The sequence below is a fragment of the Trachinotus anak genome, unplaced genomic scaffold (assembly GCF_046630095.1).
Source record: "Trachinotus anak isolate AG129_WGS33_773 ecotype Australia unplaced genomic scaffold, CSIRO_AGI_Tana_v1 ptg000002l, whole genome shotgun sequence".
Lineage (NCBI taxonomy): Eukaryota > Metazoa > Chordata > Actinopteri > Carangiformes > Carangidae > Trachinotus > Trachinotus anak.
Genome location: NW_027273853.1, coordinates 29,369,822 through 29,391,917, shown reverse-complemented (window position 1 = coordinate 29,391,917; position 22,096 = coordinate 29,369,822). Strand labels below are relative to the sequence as shown.

The 22,096-nt window shown below is 47.1% G+C and overlaps 2 protein-coding genes and 1 non-coding gene across 6 annotated transcripts; 2 read left to right on the top strand and 1 right to left on the bottom strand.

The window, feature by feature from the left end:
• The first annotated feature begins 799 nt into the window (after positions 1-799).
• On the top strand, positions 800-13,326 carry rbl2 (retinoblastoma-like 2 (p130)). 4 transcript variants are annotated; one of them, XM_071461859.1, is made up of 22 exons: positions 800-1,113; positions 2,434-2,564; positions 3,042-3,242; positions 3,498-3,562; positions 4,749-4,877; positions 5,954-6,114; positions 6,351-6,415; positions 6,915-7,086; positions 7,161-7,324; positions 7,597-7,709; positions 7,802-7,905; positions 8,115-8,252; positions 8,426-8,590; positions 8,671-8,779; positions 8,913-9,167; positions 9,244-9,443; positions 9,769-9,945; positions 10,050-10,121; positions 10,222-10,321; positions 10,597-10,835; positions 10,957-11,130; positions 11,524-13,326. In XM_071461859.1, the coding sequence occupies exons 1-22, from the start codon at positions 976-978 to the stop codon at positions 11,689-11,691; spliced, it is 3,240 nt and encodes a 1,079-aa protein (XP_071317960.1). In that variant the 5' UTR covers positions 800-975; the 3' UTR covers positions 11,692-13,326. The 4 variants fall into 4 exon arrangements, with proteins under 4 accessions (XP_071317960.1, XP_071317967.1, XP_071317976.1 ...); XM_071461866.1 differs by having other exon boundaries at positions 806-1,113; positions 10,600-10,835; XM_071461875.1 differs by lacking the exon at positions 800-1,113 and adding an exon at positions 1,121-2,188.
• Positions 13,327-14,863: 1,537 nt separating this feature from the next.
• sall1b (spalt-like transcription factor 1b) lies at positions 14,864-21,575 on the top strand. Its single transcript, XM_071488413.1, has 3 exons — positions 14,864-14,930; positions 15,525-18,625; positions 21,072-21,575. The coding sequence occupies exons 1-3, from the start codon at positions 14,864-14,866 to the stop codon at positions 21,282-21,284; spliced, it is 3,381 nt and encodes a 1,126-aa protein (XP_071344514.1). The 3' UTR covers positions 21,285-21,575.
• trnae-uuc (transfer RNA glutamic acid (anticodon UUC)) lies at positions 20,934-21,005 on the bottom strand. The gene has a single exon. It is a non-coding gene; the product is annotated as a tRNA-Glu (tRNA).
• Positions 21,576-22,096: the final 521 nt, after the last annotated feature.

Below are 22,096 nucleotides of genomic sequence, written 5' to 3'. Positions count from 1 at the left end.
CATAAAACAGGTACTTTAAATGCCGTTCAGAGGACAGACAGTGACCACAGACGCCCTCTTCTGTTTACCTGTTAATTCGTTAAAGAATAAAAAGGTGAGGATACAGGTAACTGTGCAGTGACAGGTGAGGATTGTTCTCCTTAGAGTTCTGTTGGGCCTCATGTCGGTTTAATAATGTTCTCTCTGTTACAGCCTGGTGTCACTGTCAGTCATTTCCTTTCTGTAGTATTTGTTCTGAAACATTCACACACATGAACAAGTCCTCAGGAAAACCTGTTAAAAATGGATAAAGGTTCATCGGTGGAGTTAAAGCCGGGCCCCAGTCACAGTGATCGGCCCCCGCTGTTCTTTTAGTTTAGGATCTGAATGTTTATTCCACCGCGGACTCGTCTCCCGGAGGTTCCGTGTGTGAGGAGCCCAGAGGCCGCCGTCTGTGAGGCGAGGGCGGGATTAATCGGAGCCGACGGCCGCTTTCAAAACTGAAGCTGTTTACAAGGTTGTGCTAAAGACGTTTCCGTCATCGCAGGTTAGAAAAACAGAATTCAAGACGTTTTAACGGTTCGTCAGACGGACTTCCTGTCGGACCGTGAGGACAGCTGAAAACAAAAACACCCGGAAGTCGTAGTTTGAGTGACGGCGGGCCCACCCACCCGCGCTCAGCTACGCACGTTTAGTGGGCTGGGGTCACGTACGCTCTTCCGGTATTCGGTAACTACGTTACGTACAGAAGTGACGTTTCACTGCGTCGCTCGGTGCTCTCCGTACGTCCACAGCGTTTACGCAGAATAGTACCTGTCAGTCAAAGGACATTTAAATGGCCACACTGTACGGAGCCGAGCGCCGCGCCGTAATAACACTGTTACGGTGATATTTTGGCAGCCAGCAGCGTAAACCGCGTCTGTGTCTCCGGTCGGGGTCGATCTCCATCCCGTGAACCCGCGTTTCTTTCGCTAGGTTTATTCGCGAAGCCGGAAAATGAGCGAGGAGGACGAGCTTTTACAGAAAACTCGAGCCGGGTTTGAGGATCTGTGTCGGGCTCTGAACATGGACGAAGAGGCGAGCACCGAGGCGTGGAGAACCTACGAAAACATCAGCAGGAACTTCACACTGGAGGTAAGAACACCAACTCTCCCGGTACAGCCGTTTCCTGTGCCGTTACTGCTCCCGGTGCCGCTCCCGGTGCCGCCGTCAGCCCGGGTCCGTGTTCACCGACACGGTAGAGCTAGCTAGGTTAATCTACAGACGATGCTAACTTATTGAACCGGGAATCATTTTCTGTCGTTCCAATGTTACAGCAGAATAGAAACATGAATAGAAAACGATAGACTCCGGTTTAAAAGCAGTGAACAGCAGCAGGCGGCTCTGAAAGCGTCGGTTAGCCTCATGCTAAACACAGTGGACACGGATCCATGTCTGCTGGCTCTACCTGTGACCACATTACATGATAACAACAATAATAACGATGATGATGGTCGTGATGATGATGAGCAGCTGCTGCCACCGGAGGGGAGGGGCCCTGACACGGCTCAGTGTAACCCAACACACCGGGCTGATGATTAATGACACAACCTGCTCATTAAATAAACCTCAGGTTATTTATAGTCCAGCTTCAGCCTGAAATCCCTCCGCACAGTGCCGAGGACCACCTGACCACTCCTGCTCAGGTACTGGACTCAGATACAGCTCGAAGCTAATGTCGTGTTTTTACTACATTTATTACGCAGCTGTGGAAAAGGTGCAGATAAAATAAAACATGATCAGTATATTTAGCTGCTAATACTTTAAATTATAAAGTGTGTTTTAACCAGTGTTGGGAGGGTTACTGCTGAAATGTAATAGGTCACAGATTCTAATGGAACTTTTTCAGGAATGTAATGAGTAATATTACTTTTAATTAAAGTAATGTAACTAGACTTTGATTACTTTTTAGTGCCATTCACTTGTCTGTTGGTGATGTCTCCAGGTTAATATTTACTGAAAACTCACTGATAAATGAAGTGAGTGTTACTACACCTGTCACCTGTCTGACCCACAGATTCACCAACAGATGTTCCTGATAAAAGATGCAGGATCAATATTATATTATACATCTCAGGAGATCGCTCAGAAAACAGCCAGCCAATCAGAAGAGAGGCTCAGATCCTCTCCTCTGATTGGCTGATTGGCTCACTGACCTATTGCATATAAGGTATTACAACACTAACACTAGTTGCAGCTTTAATATGCTCAGTAGGCTGAGTGTTTCTAAATGAGAAGGTGTTGTGTGTTTGTAAAGTCATAGTCTTTGTCTCTCTCTCTCCTTTTCTTTCTCTTCCTGTCTCCACACTTTCATCTCCTCCTCCACCACTTTCTCTACTTCCTCCCCTCTCACTTCATCTCTCACCCTCTCTGTTCCTCTCTCACATGAATTCACTCTCCTGTGCTGATGTGCAGGGCAGTGAACTGCACTGGTTGGCCTGTGCTCTCTACGTGGCCTGCAGGTCCTCGGTGCCGACAGTGGGGAAAGGCACCGCTGAGGGGAACTATGTCTCTCTGACCCGAATCCTACGCTGCTCAGAAATGAGGTACACCCATAATACATCTGTGCACCCAACTGAAGGGCTCTCTGCAGATCCTGTGACCTTTATATATCCAGGAAGAATTAAATCAAGACTGCACTCACACATTTCATGAACACATAAATACATGAAGCTAACTCCTTATTTCCTCTGTCGTCCTCGTCGTAAAAGCAAATAAAACAGACTCTGCTGCTCTCAGCTGCTGCACAGATCAGTACACACAGAACACTGTAGTTTCACTCACCTGGTGTCATGTCAGATTCATCCTGATGTGATGAACCATCTGGTGAAACTGGTCTTAACGTTGTCAAGTAGTTTTTTGTTTATTTACATGACTTTGGATTAAGAATTAAAATCTTAAATTCTGAAAAAGCAGAACCCTGACATCCATCAGAGGCCCCCTTCATACCTGTTCACACCTGTTCACACCTGCTCACACCTGCTCAGTAGCATTTCCCTAACTGTTGAATCCCTGCTCTGCAGCCTGATTGAGTTTTTTAACAAGATGAAGAAGTGGCAGGACATGGCCAACCTGCCTCAGGACTTCCGTCAGAGCACCGAGAAGCTGGAGAGAAACTTCACAGTGTCGGCCGTCATCTTTAAGAAGTATGTCCCCATCTTCAAGGCCATCTTCAAGGCCCCGTCTGAGGAGCCGCCCCGAGTCCACCGCAGCCGCAAACAAAGGTGAGACATCATGACCTCTGACCTCACCACAGTATGACAGATGGAAGTAGATGATGGTTAAGCTTAAATCAGGACAAATCCTGATCCTGTACTGAGGGTTTCTGAGCCTCTGTGTGTGTTTCTGTTAATCAGTTAAATTGGTGCTTTATTTTGGTTCCACTCAACATGTACAGTTCCTTTGAATTTCTCTGTATAACACACAGAGCGTGTCTTCAGTAGAGGCTGATGTGTTTCCCTCATGGCTTTGTTTTCCAGACGTCATCCCTGCACTGTGACCGAGGTCTTCAACTTCTGCTGGGTTCTGTTTGTCCATGCGAAAGGTGAAGATGCTGTCACTTCATTTACCTGCTCAGAGCAGAGAGGCTGCTCAGCAGAGGTCCACGTCCTATTTAAAGGGATTTTTATGTAAACACTAAAGCCCATTTTCCACTCATGACTCTGCAGTAGACACAGGTATTTATCAGCTCTGATTCCAATCAACAGTGATGTAAACACAACACCTGCCTTCAGTGGATAGATTCATATTTTTCCAAGTCTATCTGAAAACAATGCTGACACTCTGTATGTGCACTGAAAGGTTTGCTGGAATCACTGCTTCTGTCTTATGGACCAGTGTCTGACTGATCTTTAAACACAGACTCAAGTCTGATCAATCCACCTCTGGAGGAGGTTTGAGACTCCTTCTAAATGCATCCTTCAGTCCAAGATGCAGATCCTTCCTCCTCCTACAGTGTAGCTGTGTCATTGGTAATAACCACTTCATGTTTGCTGACAAACAGGAGAAACCATCAGGGATCAGAGTCTCCTCAGAGCAGGTTCAGGCTCGTTGAGCTCAGCTGCTCGACGTCCTGGAGAATCACAGACTTCAGGCCTTTATTTTATTGTTTTCACTGGTGTCACTTTGTTACTCCGTCTGTCTAACAACAGGTTTCCTGCACAACTGCACACACTCAGGGAATTTCTGTAGACGGAGGATTTGGATCTGGAGGATTTGGATCAGGAGGATTTAGATCAGGAGTTTCCACTGACACTTTATATTTTATCTGTAATTATGAAGGAAAGAAGATTCAAGACCACAACCCCATGAGTTTTATCTTTTACTGTGTGAGAAGTGTTGAAATGTTCTGCTCTCTTATTTATTTCTCGGTTTATTCACTGTCAGGCTCTTTGTGTGTTAAACATTAAGATGTTTTCATCCAGATGTTCAGAGTCTCTGAGGATTGTTAAAAACCTCCTGGTTTGTCACAGCTCGCTCTCTGTGGGTTTGTACGGAGGCTTGATGCTGTTTGCTCCTCAGCTGCAGCAGCACAGTGGTTTTCACTGAGGAGAAGAGTGTTAGCACTTTCACTTCTTGATCCTCACACCTCAGTGTATCTGACAAACCCAGACTCTGGTCTGGACCTGCCCATGTAGATTTGGCAGGAACACAGTCCTGGTCTGCTGTGCCAACGTAGCCTGCAGACACAAATACTCCCTCATGTGGTGTCATGTTTCTCCTCCTCTCAGGGAACTTCCCCATGATCAGTGACGACCTGGTGAACTCCTATCATCTGCTGCTGTGTGCTCTGGACCTGGTCTTCACCAACGCTCTGCTGTGCCACGCCAGGAAAGACCTGCTCAACCCAGACTTCAAAGGTGCCGCACTGAGCCCTGCTGCAGCTGCCTCAAGTTTGTGTTCAGGTTCAGGAGGAGATAGAAAAGGCTGCTCAGGAGTAGCACACAGTTAACCTTTCTCCTGCATCTTCTAAAATTTTAGAGAAGAATATGTGAAGTCAAATGTTATTGATACAGACCAATGTCACAAATATCAAATATGTCTCATGGGGATCAACAGTCTGGACCTTGTGTCCTTAGACCCTCAAATCAGACAGAGAAAGCTGGAGGAGACCAAACCCTGAGCAAACAGGGAGGGAACACTGGGCTGAGACTCATCAGGTTAAATACAGTTAATTAAGATGTTTGTCTCTACTGCCCCCAAGTGGCCAAAACCTCAGTTCAAGCAACTTTAATAGTTTGTAAATGTGAGTCTTGGCTCCTGTGGTCAAACATAATTTTTATTGAAATATTGGATCAGATATGAAACATTTTTACTTCTACCTGTCAAATGTTTGACATCTTAAAGCTCTAAGTGATTTTCTCACACAGTTGTGAAACATGACACTAAATTAAATCAGCGTATAGGAAGCCTGCTTATCAGTACAGCACTAAATCAACATGTAGAATAAATCTAAAGTCATGATGAACAAACTCCAACCTGACAGCTGCAGCGCCGTGTATCGGCTCTGCCTCTTCCTGTTGACACCTCGTACTTCCTCTGCCTCGGCCTCCGTCTCCACACATGGTTCCTTCTCCTGGAGAACCTGTCGACACAGGAAGCTGCTGCACAGAGACAGGAAACAAACTACATGTAGGTCTGAAAATCCTAAATCCACCAGGGGAATTCAGACAACGTGAAGCTCTGCTGATCCTCCCGAAGGAGTGAAGAGCTGGTGTTGAATCTACAGCGAACTGTATGAAGGGAAACACAGATGAATAAAGTGCTGTGAACATGTACAGGTGTCATCCTGATGATGTGGTGTCACCTGTACCTCTTCACTGAAGCTTCTCTTTAGACTCTATTGTAGCTTGTAGCTTTCAGGGTGACTATTTTCCTGGAGGACATCTCTTGTCGTCATGGTGACCAGCGTCCTCCCCTGTCCCATCTCCTCCAGGTCTACCAGAGGACTTCAGCAGTAAAGACTACAGACCGTCCTCAGGCCCACACTGCTTCATAGAGCAGCTGTGTGAGCTGCACGAGGGGCTGGTGCTGGAGGCCAAGGGGGTCAAAGAGCACTTCTGGAAACCCTTCATCAAGAAACTCTTCCACAAGAGGGTGAGACAGCCCCCCCCACCCCCCCCACCCCACCCCCCCACCCCACCCCCACCACCCTTTTTAAACCGCAAGATTCAGTGGTGGATGTGTTTTGAATGTGATGGTGTGGTTTTACTCCTCCTACCACCACAGGTAGAAATAAACACACACACACTGAACCAGGTCTGAACCTCCAGTGTGAGACAGTGAGAACGGACCAGAACCAAAGATTAATCCTCGTCCTTTTGTCTCTGCAGATCCTCAGGGGGAAGGAGGACAGTCTCACTGGGTTTCTGGACCCCATGAACTTCGGGGACAGTTTGTGAGTCTGTTCACTGAGTGTGTAGTTCACTGACTGACAGTGGTTGTAGTGTGAAGTGACAGAATGAGTCCAGCTGAACCTTAAATGACAGTTTGATGAACATGTGGACTGTTCATGTCGTCATCGGTTTCTCTTTGTTCCTGTTCATGTGACAGAATCTGATAAAATGCTGCAGCATCATCTTCTTAGTTTCCAATCGTTTCTACACACGTCTCTGTATCCATGACAACTGATGCTCTGCTCTACTTTACTGAACTCTACCCTCCTGTCTCCTTCTCTCCTGTCTCCTCCTCCACTCTCCTGTCTTCTTCTCTACCCTCCTGTCTCCTTCTCTAACTTTCTATCTCCTCCTCCACTCCCCTGTCTCCTTCTCCACCCTCCTGTCTCCTTCTCTACCCTCCTGTCTCCTTCTCTAACTTTCTATCTCCTCCTCCACTCTCCTGTCTCCTTCTCCACCCTCCTGTCTCCTCCCCCTCTCTCCTGTCTCCTCCCCCCTCAGCTTGTCTCTCAGTCGGGTCTATGAGGAACACGTTCTGGCCACCGGGAGTCTGGATGAGAGGATCTTCACTGGGGAGGGGGCGAGTGGGGACATCGGCACCCCGGGGCCCTGCCTCTGTGAGGGGGTGGAGAACCAGGACAGCGCCACCTACAGGCTTCACACCAGCCTCACGGTGAGACAACAGCCTGTTTCAATCCTTCCCGCTCTTTGTGAACGGTAGAATGACCCACGTCTCTGCTCCATCAGGCCTCGGCTCTGAAGGTCTCCACTCCTCTGACTGGGAGGAAGTACGTTCAGGAGAACAGCCTGGCCTCTCCGGTCTCGTCTGCCATGAAGAGCGTGGGACGTCTGCACACTCTGCTGTCGGGAACCAAACAGGGTCCGAGCCCTAAACTCACAGAGACGCTCAGGTGAAAACAAGATGGCGTCCCAGTGTTTCTTCTCCCCAGAGACATGAAACCACCTTAAAGTTGAGTTTGACTTTGACTCGACTGCATCCAGAGGGAAATACTGTAGTTTTTACTCTTCACTGTTCTTTAGCTTGTGTCCTCTAACAGCACTCGTGTTCTGTCACTGAAGTAAGATTCTGAATGACTTATTCTGTGGGTACATTGTATAATATGTATTATTATCTGCTGCAGTGTACTGACTGAAACTGTGGCCCTGCTCCTTTGTGTCTCAGGACCTGTGCCAGAGATCCCAGTGATGTCATCAGTAAGCGTCTGAAGGACATGTTCGACCTGTTCTCTCAGCATTATGAGAAGAGCGGTGCAGAGAAGAGAGGGATGGGGAAAGGTACTGGAACACACCCACTCATGAACAGAGGATCTTCAGTGTGTGATCGATGTGTTTCTCTCTGACTGTCTGAATAAACGACCTCCACACAGATATGGCGGTCAAGTATTTCCACCTGGCAGAGGCGCTCTACTACAGGATCCTGGAGTCCATCATTGAGAGAGAAAAGATGATTCTGGGAGACGCCGACCTGTCTGTGAGTATTTCCTCTGTCAGCTCAGTCTGTCAGACAGCGAAGTGTCTGCAGTGACTTGGTCTCAGCTTCGAAGTGAAGATGTTTTCATTTGTTTTCATCGGTATTCAGAGAACTGAAGACTTGATCTGCTTTAATTTGAACAAACAGACTGAAACTTTCACAGGGAGAGAACGCTGTAATGGTGGTTCGTGTGTGTGTGTGTGTTGCAGTGTATTCTGGAGCAGGACGTCTTCCATCGCTCCCTGTTGGCCTGCTGCTTGGAGATCGTCACCTTCTCCTACAGACCGCCAGGAGACTTCCCCAACGTCATCACCATCTTCCAGCTGCCTGCTTATCACTTCTACAAGGTATCAATACAACCAATCACTTCTACAAGTATCAATACAACCAATCACTTCTACAAGTATCAATTAATATTTCCTTGCTGAAATATGTCCACCTATAATCTGTGTCTGTGTCTGTGTCTGTGTCTGTGTCTGTGTCTGTGTCTGTGTCTGTGTCTGTGTCTGTGTGTGTGTAGGTGATTGAGGTGTTGGTGCGGTCGGAGCAGGGTCTGTTTCGGGAGGTGGTGAAGCACCTGAACCAGGTGGAGGAGCAGGTGCTGGAGAGTCTGGCCTGGAGCAGTGACTCCCCGCTGTGGGAGAGTCTCCGAGGGGCCAAAGACCAGGTCCCAGCCTGCCAGGAGGTCAGCAACACAAAGACAGACACACACACACTTTACACTGAGTACCTGAGGATGAAGACTCAGTCTGTGTTGTGTTGTAGGTGATGCCTCCTCAGTACCTGGAACAGAACGATGAGAGCAGCACAGGCACCGTACCTGTCACACCTGTCAACCACGGACCTGAACTCAACACAAACAGCACTGTCAAAGGTGTGTGTGTGTGTGTGTGTGTGTGTGTGTGTGTGTGTGTGTGTGTGTGTGTGTGTGTGTGTGTGTGTGTGAGTGTGTGTGTGTGTGAAATGTTGAATGTAAAATAATGCATCCCCCTCCCTCCTCCTGACAGGGGTGTCCCCCTCCCCCACCACTCTGCTGGACCGTTACAGCTCCTCCCCCACCGGCTACGCTCGCCGCCGTCTCTTTGTGGACCCGGTGGACGGTGAGACCGGAGTCACCTCCACCAGTACCACCAGTACAACACCAACCAAAACCAGACAAGCCAGCCTGGTCACAGCCATCCCAGCTGGGCAGACTGTGGTCACCATGGCAACTGCCACCGTTACCGCCAACAACGGGCAGACAGTCACCATACCTGTACAAGGTGAGACACTGAAAAGATGGAACTGACTGTGACATGATAAACGATAAGGACAAATAACACAGACTGACCTCTGCAGGTATAGCCAATGAGAGCGGAGGAATCACCTTCATCCCCGTCCAGGTGAGTGTGACCGGACAGGGCGGAGCCACGCTGCAGCCGCTGTCCGCCCAGACTCTGACCGGCGCCCTCACCGTCCAATCAGCTGTCACCAAACCGGCTGCTAAACCAGCAAGCAGTCCTCTGAGGAAAGGCTCGCTGTCCCTGTTCTTCAGGAAGGTACGAGTCCTCAGGTCTGCACCTGGTACTGTACAACACCTGCAACACCTGACAGGTCTACACCTAGTACTGTACAGCACCTGGCAGGTTTTGTCACTTGACAGACAACAGGACAGTGACCTCGTGCAGGTGACTCACTGACTGTGGAGACGTCGTCCACACGTCAAAGAACTCAAATTGTCACTTTAAGGTTTTCTGAATTTGTGTGTGTGTGTGTGTGTGTGTGTGTGTGTGTGTGTGTGTGTGTGTGTGTGTGTGTGTGTGTGTGGAAACAGGAAGCTAACACTGTGTTGTGAGTTTCATCCTGTGTTTTTCCCGCTCACAGGTGTACCACTTGGCCAGCGTTCGTCTCAGAGATCTTTGTGCAAAGCTGGACATCTCCTCGGAGCTGAGGAGGAAGATCTGGACGTGTTTTGAATATTCTCTGGTCCACTGCACCGACCTGATGATGGACCGTCACCTGGACCAGCTCCTCATGTGCGCCGTGTACGTCATGGCAAAGGTGTGTGTGCGTCTACAGGGACATGAACACCAGCCCCTACTGTGTGTGTGTGTGTGTGTGTGTGTGTGTGTGCGCTGAAATAAATCTGTGTTTTTTTCGGTCAGGTGACCAAAGAGGACAAATCGTTTCAGAACATCATGAAGTGTTACCGCACTCAGCCTCAGTCCAGCAGCAACGTAAGAGTCCACATCTGCACACATCTGTCCTCTAACAGCTCTAAAGACATGACCACATGACGTGTGTGTGTGTGTGTGTGTGTGTGTGTGTGTGTTTCAGGTGTACAGGAGTGTGTTGATCAAAGGGAGGGGGAGGCGTCACTACGGCAGCAGCGACACAAACAAACAGAGCTCATCTGCAGACACCAGTCTGGATCCAGGTCTGAAATTATTAACATGGCACCAATACATTTATCAATATTTTTACATTAGCAATCAATCAACCAATCACCTGTTCTGTGACAGGGGTTGCTCATTGTGTCTCCATCTCTGCTGCTTTGGAGCTTTTTAGCCTCTTTTAGCTCCTAGTTTTGTTTTTTTAGTTTTGCAGCACATTTCCTGTCTGGCTCAGTCTGAGTGTTTTCAGAATAAAAGCATGGAAGCTAGTGGAGACCAAACACAGAGCTAAGAGAGCGGGAAACTGTCTGCCCCCCAGCAGGTGGAGACAGTAGTCCAGTTCCTGTTCGCTCCAGCAGCACCTTGCCAGCCCCCCAGCCTGGCAGCGCCCCCTCCACACCCACCAACACCTCCAACAAGAACCCTTCCTCCTCCTCCTCTGCTGTGGGTGAGGGTGAGGAGGAGCGAGGAGACCTGATCCACTTCTACAACAACGTTTACATCAAACAGATGAGACTCTTCGCTCTGAGATACTCCCCCAACTCTCCGTCTGCAGGGGTGAGTCCGGTCCACCACCACGCTCACAGTCAGACCAGTACTTCATGGTCGTTTCCACTGACAGCACAAATCTGTGTGCGTGCGTGCGTGCGTGCGTGTGTGCGTGCGTGTGTGTTCCCAGGTGGAGTCCCCCTCCCTGTGTCCATACCCCACCCTGAGAATCGGCTCTCCTCGTCGAATGCTTCTGTCCAGCAAACACTCCATTTACATCTCACCTCACAAGACAGGCTCCACCCTCTCGCCAACAACCCCCCGAGATAAGATCTACTACTACATCTGCAGCAGCCCCCCCAACGTGAGACCTCACACACACACACACACACACACACACACACATACACACACGGAGAACTGCACTGGTGTTTGAAGAACAGCCTCCAGTGATTGGTTGGCTCGAGGAGGGAGGGGTGTGACAGATAATAAAGCCAACATTAAACTAAAGAAGAAGAGGAAGATGTGATGAACATGAACTTACTGCTTCAGTCGTCAACAAAAGATGAACAAACAGAAAATATCAAAGTTACACGAGTGGCTTTGTTTCAATAGCAACAGCAGCTGAGACGAGAACCTAAACCTGTGTGATGTTTCCAGTGTCCAGGAGTCAGGAGAGTTTACACTAACGACACACACAGACACACATGTGTTGGATAACACACTCTAACCACTGTGACCTTTAACCCCCCCCCAGCGTCTGCAGGAGATCAACAGTATGATCCGGACGGGGGAGACCCCCACCAGGAAGCGCAGCATGCCTCTGGAGGACGACACATCCCCCAAGAGGGTTTGTCCTGACAATCACTCCGCCCTGCTGCGCCGCCTGCAGGACGTCGCCAACGACCGCAGCTCCTCCCACTGAGATCACACACACACACACACACACACACACACACACACACACGCTGAATACACAACTCATACACACACACATAACATCTCCACAGGGACAGAGAAGCTGCAGCATCACTGTCACACCACACAGTCCGTCAGGGTCACAGACTCTTCAGCAGCCGTTTGGTCGGAGGGTGAATTTTATTGAACTGGAAATGACAAACCTGCAGCCGCGTGATCACACGTGATTACATGTCAGTCACGTGTGATTACATGTCAGTCACGTGTCAGACCAACAGGAAGCATGGAGAGGAAACATGATTCCAGAGAAACACTAATCTGTGTGTGAACGGTGTAAAGACTAAAACAGAAACAGTTTAAACATCTGAATCGTCTCACTGTTTCCATGGAAACCTCTTTAATACAAACTGAAAAGGTGTGACTCTGATTACAACTTAATGTCATTTAGCAAATGAACTGAATTCTAACCAAAATTTGGTTTATTTTGAAGCTCTATAAAATTTGCTCTGAAAACGACCAAAGTGCCTAAAAAACAGATTTCTCTGATTTATCTCTGATTTCTCTCTGATTTATCTCTGCTGTTTTGAGTCTGTTTTGAAGTTTCCAGATATTTGTCTGTAAGTTGTGGTTTGAACTGAGGCTCTTTAGGGGGAAAGGGAGTCACAACCTCAGCTTCACTGAGAATCCTCCTGTTTTCAGTTTCCTTCAGTATCACAGTGAAACTGTCTGAACATCATGAGTCACTGCAGACAGCAGCTGATCACAGCTGATCACAGCTGATCACAGCTGATCACAGCTGATCACAGCTGATCACAGCTGCTGGTGATGAGACTGCTGGACTCCATGGAAAACAAACTAACTGACTCAATCCATTGCAACATCATTCTTCCTGTTTACATCCCCAAAGCATGATGTATGTTTGTATTTCACAAACCCAGAACTGATAATCTGCCTGACGGACACGTCAGACAGTGGTCTGAACTAATGATGATGAAGATGTTGATCAGTCATCATACTTCTTCTTCTTCTGCTTCACGTCCTGTGAACACAACAAACATGTATGTTACATGTAAGTGTGTAAAACTCTTCATTCCATCCATTTACTCTGACACAGGAACCTGAACTTTTATCGTTGTGGAACATTTTATACTCAAGTGAAGGTGTGATGAAGGTGTGATGAAGTGTTGTTGTCATCCTGCTCCACTGATGCTTCATTTTACTTTGTGTTTTAACTTCAGCTTATTTACGGATAGTTTGTGTTTTATATAAGAATAATAACAAAAGTAAAATTTAGTTCACATCTTACTTCACAGAGTTTCCAGGTGTTTGATCTTCATCATCATGAAACCTGCTCCCTGATCTGTCACCTGTCACTTAAAGGGCTCCACATGAATTCTGTCATTTCTAATGATGAAATCTGATCGTCATCACACCAGCAGGTGATTTGTTGATGATGTTCATCATCTTCCTCCTGTTCTCATGTGTTTGAACCTGACTTTGTAAATATCTGTAAAAAAGAGAAGAAAACTTATTTTATGGAGGAGATGGAAGTTAAAGTGCCTTTTTTACTTTTTACTCAACAAACTTTATTAGATTTTCTCGATTGTAAAAAAACAACTGATCAATAAAAAGTTTAAAGTGACCTGTTGGTTCAGTGTGTGGCCACGAGGGGGGGCACACAACAGTTCATCAGCTTCACCAGTAGCGCACTGGTTTTAATGGCCAGCTCCCAGTGAGGCACAAGGGTCAAAGAAAAGTCAATGAGACGACAACAGAGACACAACATGTCCACAAAGATGCACAAAATATCCACATAATGTGAAAAAGACACACAATGATCTGAAAGAGACACACAACAATCACAACAGTGACCACAGGGAGACACTGGTGTGTGTCCAGACCTGTTGTCTTGTTGTGTGTCCTCAGTCTAAAACCTGTTGATGCAGCGAAACACAGCTGGTGACAGATTTATGTTCACAGACACACACACACCAGCTCCAACGCAACAGCACCAACAATCAGCTGAAGAAGAAGAAGCTTCAAAGCAGCTCGACAGGAAGCTGCAGCATCACACGTCTGTTCCCATAACAACACAAAGCATCACCTGTCACCTGTCTGATTAAACACACGTTCATGATAACAAACCACTTCACTGTTTGTGTCAGAACAAATAGTTCATCTTTAATCAGGATGAAATTCATGTGACAGCTTCTGATTGGTTCATTTTTATTCTTTAATCTTTTATCTTTAACGTGAACAAATTAAACTGCAGAGTTTTTTTTCTAGATGTTCGTGTGCTGAAGTTTTCTACATGTAACCAGTGTCTTCAGCTCCTGTGTTTGAGCTCTCAGGGCCACCGTAGATCTGCTTTATGTGTTGTTGATTATTAATCAATTAAAACACAGTGAATTGTGATGTCATGAGAAACATCTGGACGATGACATCACTTTGTGTCTGTTGTTTTCAGCTGTGACTTGTCTCCGTCGTCCCGGTGACTGACATTTTCTGTTCAACACATAATTATGCTGCAACAGACTCTATTCTGCTCTGCTCTTCTCTGTGGAGCTTCATCATCATCATCATCATCATCTTCATCATCATAAATTGAGCAGTTTGACCTGTTTGTAAAATTTAATGGTTGTGGTCTGAAAACTGAGCAGAGCTGAGCTTTCACATCACGCGCACACACACACACACACACACACAGACACAGACAGTGAATTAGCAGAGTCAGAGAATCTCATGGGTCACATGACAGACAAGCAACTGAGTGAATCCCTCACCTGTCAGGTAAAAAAAAAGAAAACAGATGCTTTTACTTCCTGAATAAATAAGAAATAAATATCTGAGGTGTGAGGATGTTGAATCATGTTGTCTGAAAGAAAAGTGAGGATTTGTTTCCTGTTTAATTTAAAAGTCTCTCTGTACCTGAGCAGGTGTGCTCTCTCTGCTCTCATGCAGGTGATTCAACACAGAAAAGTCAGATGTGGTCTGAACGTTTCACTCAACACAAACAGCTTTGATTCTGTCTGACGTGGTGGTTTTGTGATGACAGACACTGTATTTTCTATGCTCTCTCTCCCCCCCCCCCTCTCTCTACCCCCCCCCCACCCCCCCGCCCCCACCCCACCCCCCTCCCTCTCTGCCTCTCTTCATTCAGTCGAGGCAGAGTTGGAAACATGTCGCGGAGGAAACAAGCCAACCCACAGCAGCTCATCCAGTCTCGTCCTTTATCTCAACACGTCGGTGAGTTGTTATTATTTTTCATCTTTCAGAGAAAAGCTGCGACGTTTAGAAAAACTACTGTGGATGTGACATAAAATCTTTTCTAACATTTCTTGGTTCATCCCCAGAGAATCAGGTCAAGTCTGAATCCTGATCCTGTCACAGGACCTGCTGTAGAGTCTCATCAGCAGTCGATCATGTAGCAGGACTGTGGACTGTGACAGCTGCTAATACTGACATTCATTCTTCATTAAAGAAAAAACTGATGATGGTGTTTGATGGATTTCAGACTAATCTACTGAAATGTTCTTGTTGCTACTGGTCAAGTCGCTTACTTTAAACTTTAAAGAGTGAGATTTATTTTGAAAGATGTTGATGAAGAATCTTTGAAATTTATGTAACTAAACAAACTGTTCCAGTGATTTATTCCTGTAATTAGACTTTAATGACACAGAGACTTTAAGTTCCTGAAATGTGCAGAAAAATTTGGGAAACTGCAGGAAACAGAATCATTTATGGTTTTTCATGAGCTCTACATTTTTTATTCTATAATTAAGAAACATAGCTGAAGACATCTCTCAGATACTGATTTCCTTCACTTCTGCTGTGTTTCAGAAGATGCGTCTCTCAGTGCGGACCCTCCTCCTGCAGTGGGTCTCTGTGTTTGTGTCTGCAGCCGATGCTGTGCTGAGTTCAGCGCTCTGTCAGACCTGGAACAGCATCAAACACACTGCTCCCCAAATCCTCCAGTTCTGATTGTGAATGAGGACGAGGATCTGCTGTCGTGCTGCAAAACTTTCCCTGCAGCCTCATCACCGGCTGGCCCAGCGGGGGGGCCGGGTCAAACAATTAATGACTCTGAGAACTTCAATAGCCCGTCCCAGGACAGATCCAGAAAAAGTGCAGGATTCAGGGATCGAAGCCGCAGCAGTGTTGAAAGCTCTGGAAGCAGCAGCGGCTGTGGAACTGAATCTAAGACGGACTCTGTCCTCTGCACCTCCACATCTGGACCTCCACACCGCTGCTCCGCTGACCAAAGAGGATTCTCGTGGATGAGGAGCAACGTCATTATTGAAAACCTCGAGAGCACTAAAGTGGCCGTGTCTCAGTTTTCACAGCAGACTCATTCAAAGAAACGCCGGAGTACGACCGCCATCTCGTCTCTGCTGCAGCAGCTGCTCGCTCTGCAAATACAACAAATCCACCAGCTCCAGCTGATCGATCAGATCCGTCACCAGGTCCTGCTGTGTGCCTCACACAGAGCCCAGATACCGGAGACCCTGGTGATCTGCACCAAAGGCCTGTCATCCTCACAGTCCACCAATCAGCTCACAGCTCTCAGCACTCACCTGTCTCAGCAACTAGCTGCAGCTGCTGGGATAGCCAAATGCTTATCAACTCAGTCTGCTAACATGAGTGATTTGAAGCAGTTCAATCGACATCCACCTGTCAGCGGAGATGTTCAGTCGACCTCTGAGTCCGTCAGTGAGCTCATGACCTCAGCTGCTCACAGGTGTCTTTCCAAAAACGGCCACAAGGACACTGGTTTGTCTGACTCCCACCTGGGATTCTTGTCCCACACCAAGACATCCTCTTTGATGTTGAGCAACAATCACTTCATCAGACAGACCTCTGAGAGCTGCGAGCACACAGCTTCAAACTCTGTACCAAACATCAGTGCGATTGTGGAGGATCTCGACGCCCTGACCGCTTTGGCCCAACAGAGGAAAAGCCCGAATCTGACACAGTCTGAGCTCACGCTGTCTTCAAAAGAGGCTTTTCTCAAATGCAAGTGCAGATTTTGCAGGAAAGTCTTTGGGAGCAACAGTGCCCTGCAAATTCATCTTCGATCACACACTGGAGAGCAGCCGTACAAATGCTCTGTCTGTGGAAACAGGTTCTCCACCCGGGGAAACTTAAAGGTTCATTTTCAGAGGCACAAAGAGAGGTACCCACACACCCAAATGAACCCTCATCCTGTTCCACAGCATCTGGACAACATTCCCCACGGTGTGTCCTCGTTTCCAGAGAAAGCAGCAGTAATGTGGCTCGATGGGTCAACTTCAATCACCTCTGGTGTGGACAAATCAAACGCTACCAACCTGTCTCCTCTCATCAAAGAAGAGGAACAGTCGATCTCAGTGGCCACTCCCCTTTCTAAAGGTGATCTTCACTTTGATTCAGCAGCAGGTATCAACTTCCTGTCAACAGCAACACCTCCACAGATGTCTGACTCGGCTGAGACCAGGCAACAAAGATCAACCAGTCTTAAAAGTGAGGATGTAAAACTATCTTTTAACTTTGTCTCTAAAATGGTGACTGAGGAATCAGACCAGGTCCTACCCAAACCCTGTCCAGCTTCTACCTCATTTTCAGAACACCTTTCATTAAAACGCTCTGGAAACCTCAAAGTCCAGCTGCTTTCAGGGGCCACTGACAAAGACCCAAATGAGTGTCTGGTCTGCCACCGAATACTCAGCTGTCCGAGCGCCCTGAGGATGCACTATCGGACTCATACGGGGGAGCGTCCCTACCAGTGTAGACTGTGCAGCCGGGCTTTCACCACCAAAGGAAACCTAAAGACACATCAAGCTGTTCACTGTGCAGCGATACCGCTGAGGCACCACTCGTGCCCCATCTGCCAAAGGAAGTTCACAAATGCTGTGGTTTTACAGCAACACATACACATACACATGGAAGGAAAATACGCCCTGGATTCTTTAGAAGAATTTAAAGACGCAGCAAAAGTGAATCATGTGAAGAACTTTGTGGACGACAGTGATGAGGGCTTTTGTGAGAACAGATTGTCTAAATTCAAATCCTTGTCCATCCATTTGTCCCCATCGTCGTTTGGTAAAAATCTAGTTGATGCTGAGGGGAAGAGAAGTTTCCCTGAGCCACACGCGGAGCTGCAGCTCAAATGGATCAAGACAGAAAGAGCAGAAGAACCAACAGAGGAATGTAGTCACTCAAACAACCAACAGGCTGTGGACAGTGATCAGCTGACCGGCACATTACCCACATCTGACAGCACAGCTCCTGATGACCAGGCTCCACTTTGTTTTAAAACTGCAAACCTCAATGAACCTTTCCAGATGTGGCCCAACTCAACCGCTTTGATGATCCGTGCATCTGCAGCACCCACTGACCTAAAAATCTTCAACCACTCCGAGGATTCTCCAAGCCTGATTCAAAGCCTCAGAGAAAAGGGGACGTTTAAAAACTCCTTCTGTGATATTTGTGGGAAGATCTTTGCCTGTCAAAGTGCCTTGGATATCCACTACAGAAGTCACACCAAGGAGAGACCCTTCATCTGCACAACATGCAACAGGGGCTTTTCCACCAAGGGGAATCTCAAGCAGCACATGCTCACGCATCAAATGAGGAACTTCCCACCCCGTCTCTTTGAACCCTCCACTAACCAAGGATCCAACCATAACGGCCTTGTGTTGTCCACTGGACCACAAGCTGTGAGGACACAGATGACCGCCTCCTCTGGTGGGAGCAGCTGGAATCACTCTGGTTGTTCACCAAGCTCCTCTGGATGTGATGTTACGCCTCCTCGTCGGACGCCCAGACAGCACCAGTGTAAGACTTGTGGGAAGAGCTTCTCCTCCTCCAGTGCTCTGCAGATCCATGAGAGGACTCACACCGGGGAGAGGCCATTTGCCTGCACCGTCTGTGGACGAGCTTTTACCACCAAAGGAAATCTAAAGGTTGGTTTCACCTTCATATTTTCTAAAGGCTTTAACACATAACTTAACACAGGTTCTGCTTTTGTTCCACTGTTCTCCTCCCGTTTTCAGGGCAGGTTCTGGTACTAGATTTAAGCTCTGCTCAGGAGGAGAAGCTAAATCATCATAACCAGCCCCAGCCCTGTGTTCTCTACCAAACAGTACCTGTCCTGTATCTGAAGCAGCGTTGTCTTTTCAATAATCCAAAACCTTCTGGTTTGTAAAACACAGTGAAACCCTTTCACCACCGGAAAGTGGAGAGAAACCCACATGATACAGACCTTCTACAGAACACTTTGTACAGAACCTAATATGATACCTTTTAATCTACAAACTTATGTAAATGGTGAAACAGACATCTCACTGAAGTCTGATCCTCATGGTCTAATAATCACTGAGGGAATAATCCTGGCTTTAAGAGCCCAGCGTGATGTAACTGCAGAAACGTGAATTATCTTCACGTTTTCTCAGTTTGAACCTTGTGTTAACTAAAGGCGGGAATCACCTCACATAAGAACAGAGACCCGGGTCGGTTCGTTTAATGTTGGAGCTCTTGGAGAAACAAACTGTTCGTACCTGAGAAAACACCTGTCGTCACCTCAGCAGCAGGCTCACACCATGTCAGGTAACAGGTCATCATCCGCGAGGACTGCCGAGGCTCCTCCCCTCTGGTCTAGCAGGTGAAGGGGGCGGTCCCTTCTCTCCCAGGTGATATCAAGCTAGCTGCTCCACAGTGGGAAAAGAACACACTTCGCTGGTTGTTAACAGTCTCACACACACACACACACACACACACACACACACACACACACACACTTGTACTTCTATCTTTGTGAGGACACTCATTGACATAATGCATTCCCTAGCCCCTTACCCTAACCTTAACCATCACAACTGAGTGCCTAACCCTAACCCTGACCCTGACCTTAACCTAAACCTAATTCTAACCATAACTCTAAAACCAAGTCTTAACCCTCAACATGTGATGTGAAGGTGTCTCAAAAAGTGAGGACCGGCCAAAATGTCCTCACTTTCCCAATATGTCCTCACTCTGTTAGTAAAATACTTTTTTGGTCCTTACTATGTAGCAAGTACAAGTACACACACACACACACACACACACACAGACAGATCAGTGAGTTAATGACCGATCAGTCCAACATCACAACATTACACCGTAAACACTAAACAGTCCACAGCGTCTCTCACTTGTGTTCACCTGTGTTCGTCACGTGTGTTTCTCTCCGACTCACCTCTTCCTTGGGTGATCACACAGAGGTCAACCAGAAATCAGAATCAGAATCAGAATCAGAATCAGTTTTATTGCCAAGTATGTTTTCACATACAAGGAATTTTTTCTGGTGATTGGTGCAATTGATCAGCAACAGTGGGGCTCTCTAGCCTTGTTGATGAGGCTAATAGCAGATGGGAAGAAGCTATTTTTGTGGCGAGAGGTTTTGGTCCTGAAGGACCGCAGCCTCCTGCCAGAGGGGAGTGTCTCAAAGAGTTTGTGTCCAGGGTGGGAGGAGTCAGGTACAATCTTCCCTGCACGCCTCAGAGTCCTTGAGGCGTACAGGTCCTGGAGGGACGGAAGATTGCAGCCAATCACCTTCTCAGCAGAGTGGATGATACGCTGCAGTCTGTTATTGTCCCTCTCCGTGGCAGCAGCGTACCAGATGGTGATGGAGGAGGTGAGGATGGACTCAATGAAATGACTCCAGATCAGCTGTTCACAGTAAACAAAATTATTATCAGACCTTCTCAGTGCTGAACTGGCCTCAGAAACATCTTATAAATATATAAAAATATATATTAACCATAAATTAAATCACTCTATAAACAATTATTAAATGAAAGTCGATGGTAAATCTTATTATAGATGCACAAAAAATTAAATAAATTCTAATGCATCTTTACATCCACTGAACAGAAATTACATCGTATCAATAACAGATAATAATCCACAATTTTTTTTAAGATAAAAGAGAGAAACACAAAATAACTGATGATCAATCAGGTAATTACAACAGAAAAAACAAACAGAACCTAGAACCCACTCGTGTTCTCAGGTGTGTTATTCTCTCTTCTTCTTGTGTCTGCACCTGTTCACACGTTCTCCTGCTGCTAACAGACACAGACACAGACGTCACTGAACACTGCCCGAAAACACCACATAGTTCATTTAACATGGAGTTCTGGATCTGGAGCCTCCAGAGGACCTCAGGTACAGGTGGGACTCAGGTACAGGTTAGAGAGTGTGGGGGACTGACCCCTGCAGGCTAAACAATGATTCCCACACCGGGAGTTGAACCCGGGCCGCCTGGGTGAAAACCAGGAATCCTAACCGCTAGACCATATGGGACTGCAATTGAGTCAAGTTACAGTGATTTACAGTCTGACAGGTGTGTGACTGACTGTCCTCCTGCAGGTTCACATGGGGACTCACATGTGGAGCAGCGCCCCCAGCAGGAGAGGCCGCAGACTGTCTGTGGACAGACCGTCGGCCGGGTTCAGGACTCATCCTGTGAGACTTCCTGAGCCGCCGCAGAGGAGCCTGGCTCTGGTTTCCTGCAGCAGAGAGTCTGTCAGGGAGCTGCTGTCAGCAGGTGTGAAGGCTCCTCCCTCCTCACAGGACAGGTAGGACTGAGGGAGAAGACACCTGCAGACAGCACAGGTGTTTGTCTCAGTGAAGAGCACCTGGTTATGGGGGGAATGAGAATTAGTCCTGGTTGACTGACTGGAGGCATCAGGGACAGAAGGACAGACAAAGACTCAGAGACATTAACACTGTGCAGCTTCAAAATATGTGTAAGTATTAATATAAATATGAAAAGTGCATATTGTTGTAACTTTTACTGTGTTGGCGACAGAAACGTGACACATCTCAGTGAAAAGTCCAACGTCATCATGTGCAATAAATGTTGATTCATGTGTGTGTTTTAAGTTTCTGTGTTTCTCCTGTTTGAATGATTAAAACTCCTCTGATGTTGATCCTGTCAGTATCTTAAAGGATGAGAAGGTTTCCCACACCGGGAGTTGAACCCAGGCCACCTGGGTGAAAACCACTAGACCATATGGGACCTGTTGGTCTGGTCACCATCTTGATTTTGTATGTGTTTTCTCACTGACCAGCAGCTCATATCATGTTGTTCACCAGACAAACTTTTAATAACCCAACCTGTTAGTCTTCATCACTCAAGTCTTTCCTCTAACAACACGTCTGATGAAACATAAATCTCAGCCAATCATCAGCCTCCGGAGGTGGAGCTGAAATTTGCAGTTCCTCTAACGACCACTAGAGTCTGGCTCCAGCAGTGAGTCAGTCCCCAGAGACTCCCACGTTCAAATGTCCAACTTTACAGCAGAAAGAAACATGTTTACAGCCTGGTACAGAGACTGTTCTGGTCTCTAGAGCTCATTTCCTCCTTCATGACACCTGTACGGCTGAATTTA

Coding starts and splice junctions, on each gene's coding strand:
- rbl2 (XM_071461859.1), top strand. CDS start 976: ATGAGCGAGGAGGACGAGCTTTTACAGAAAACTCGAGCCGGGTTTGAG. Junction 1,114..2,433: donor GCAGGAACTTCACACTGGAG/GTAAGAACACCA, acceptor GCTGATGTGCAG/GGCAGTGAACTGCACTGGTT. Junction 6,416..6,914: donor ATGAACTTCGGGGACAGTTT/GTGAGTCTGTTC, acceptor CTCCCCCCTCAG/CTTGTCTCTCAGTCGGGTCT.
- sall1b (XM_071488413.1), top strand. CDS start 14,864: ATGTCGCGGAGGAAACAAGCCAACCCACAGCAGCTCATCCAGTCTCGT. Junction 14,931..15,524: donor TCCTTTATCTCAACACGTCG/GTGAGTTGTTAT, acceptor GCTGTGTTTCAG/AAGATGCGTCTCTCAGTGCG. Junction 18,626..21,071: donor CCACCAAAGGAAATCTAAAG/GTTGGTTTCACC, acceptor GTCCTCCTGCAG/GTTCACATGGGGACTCACAT.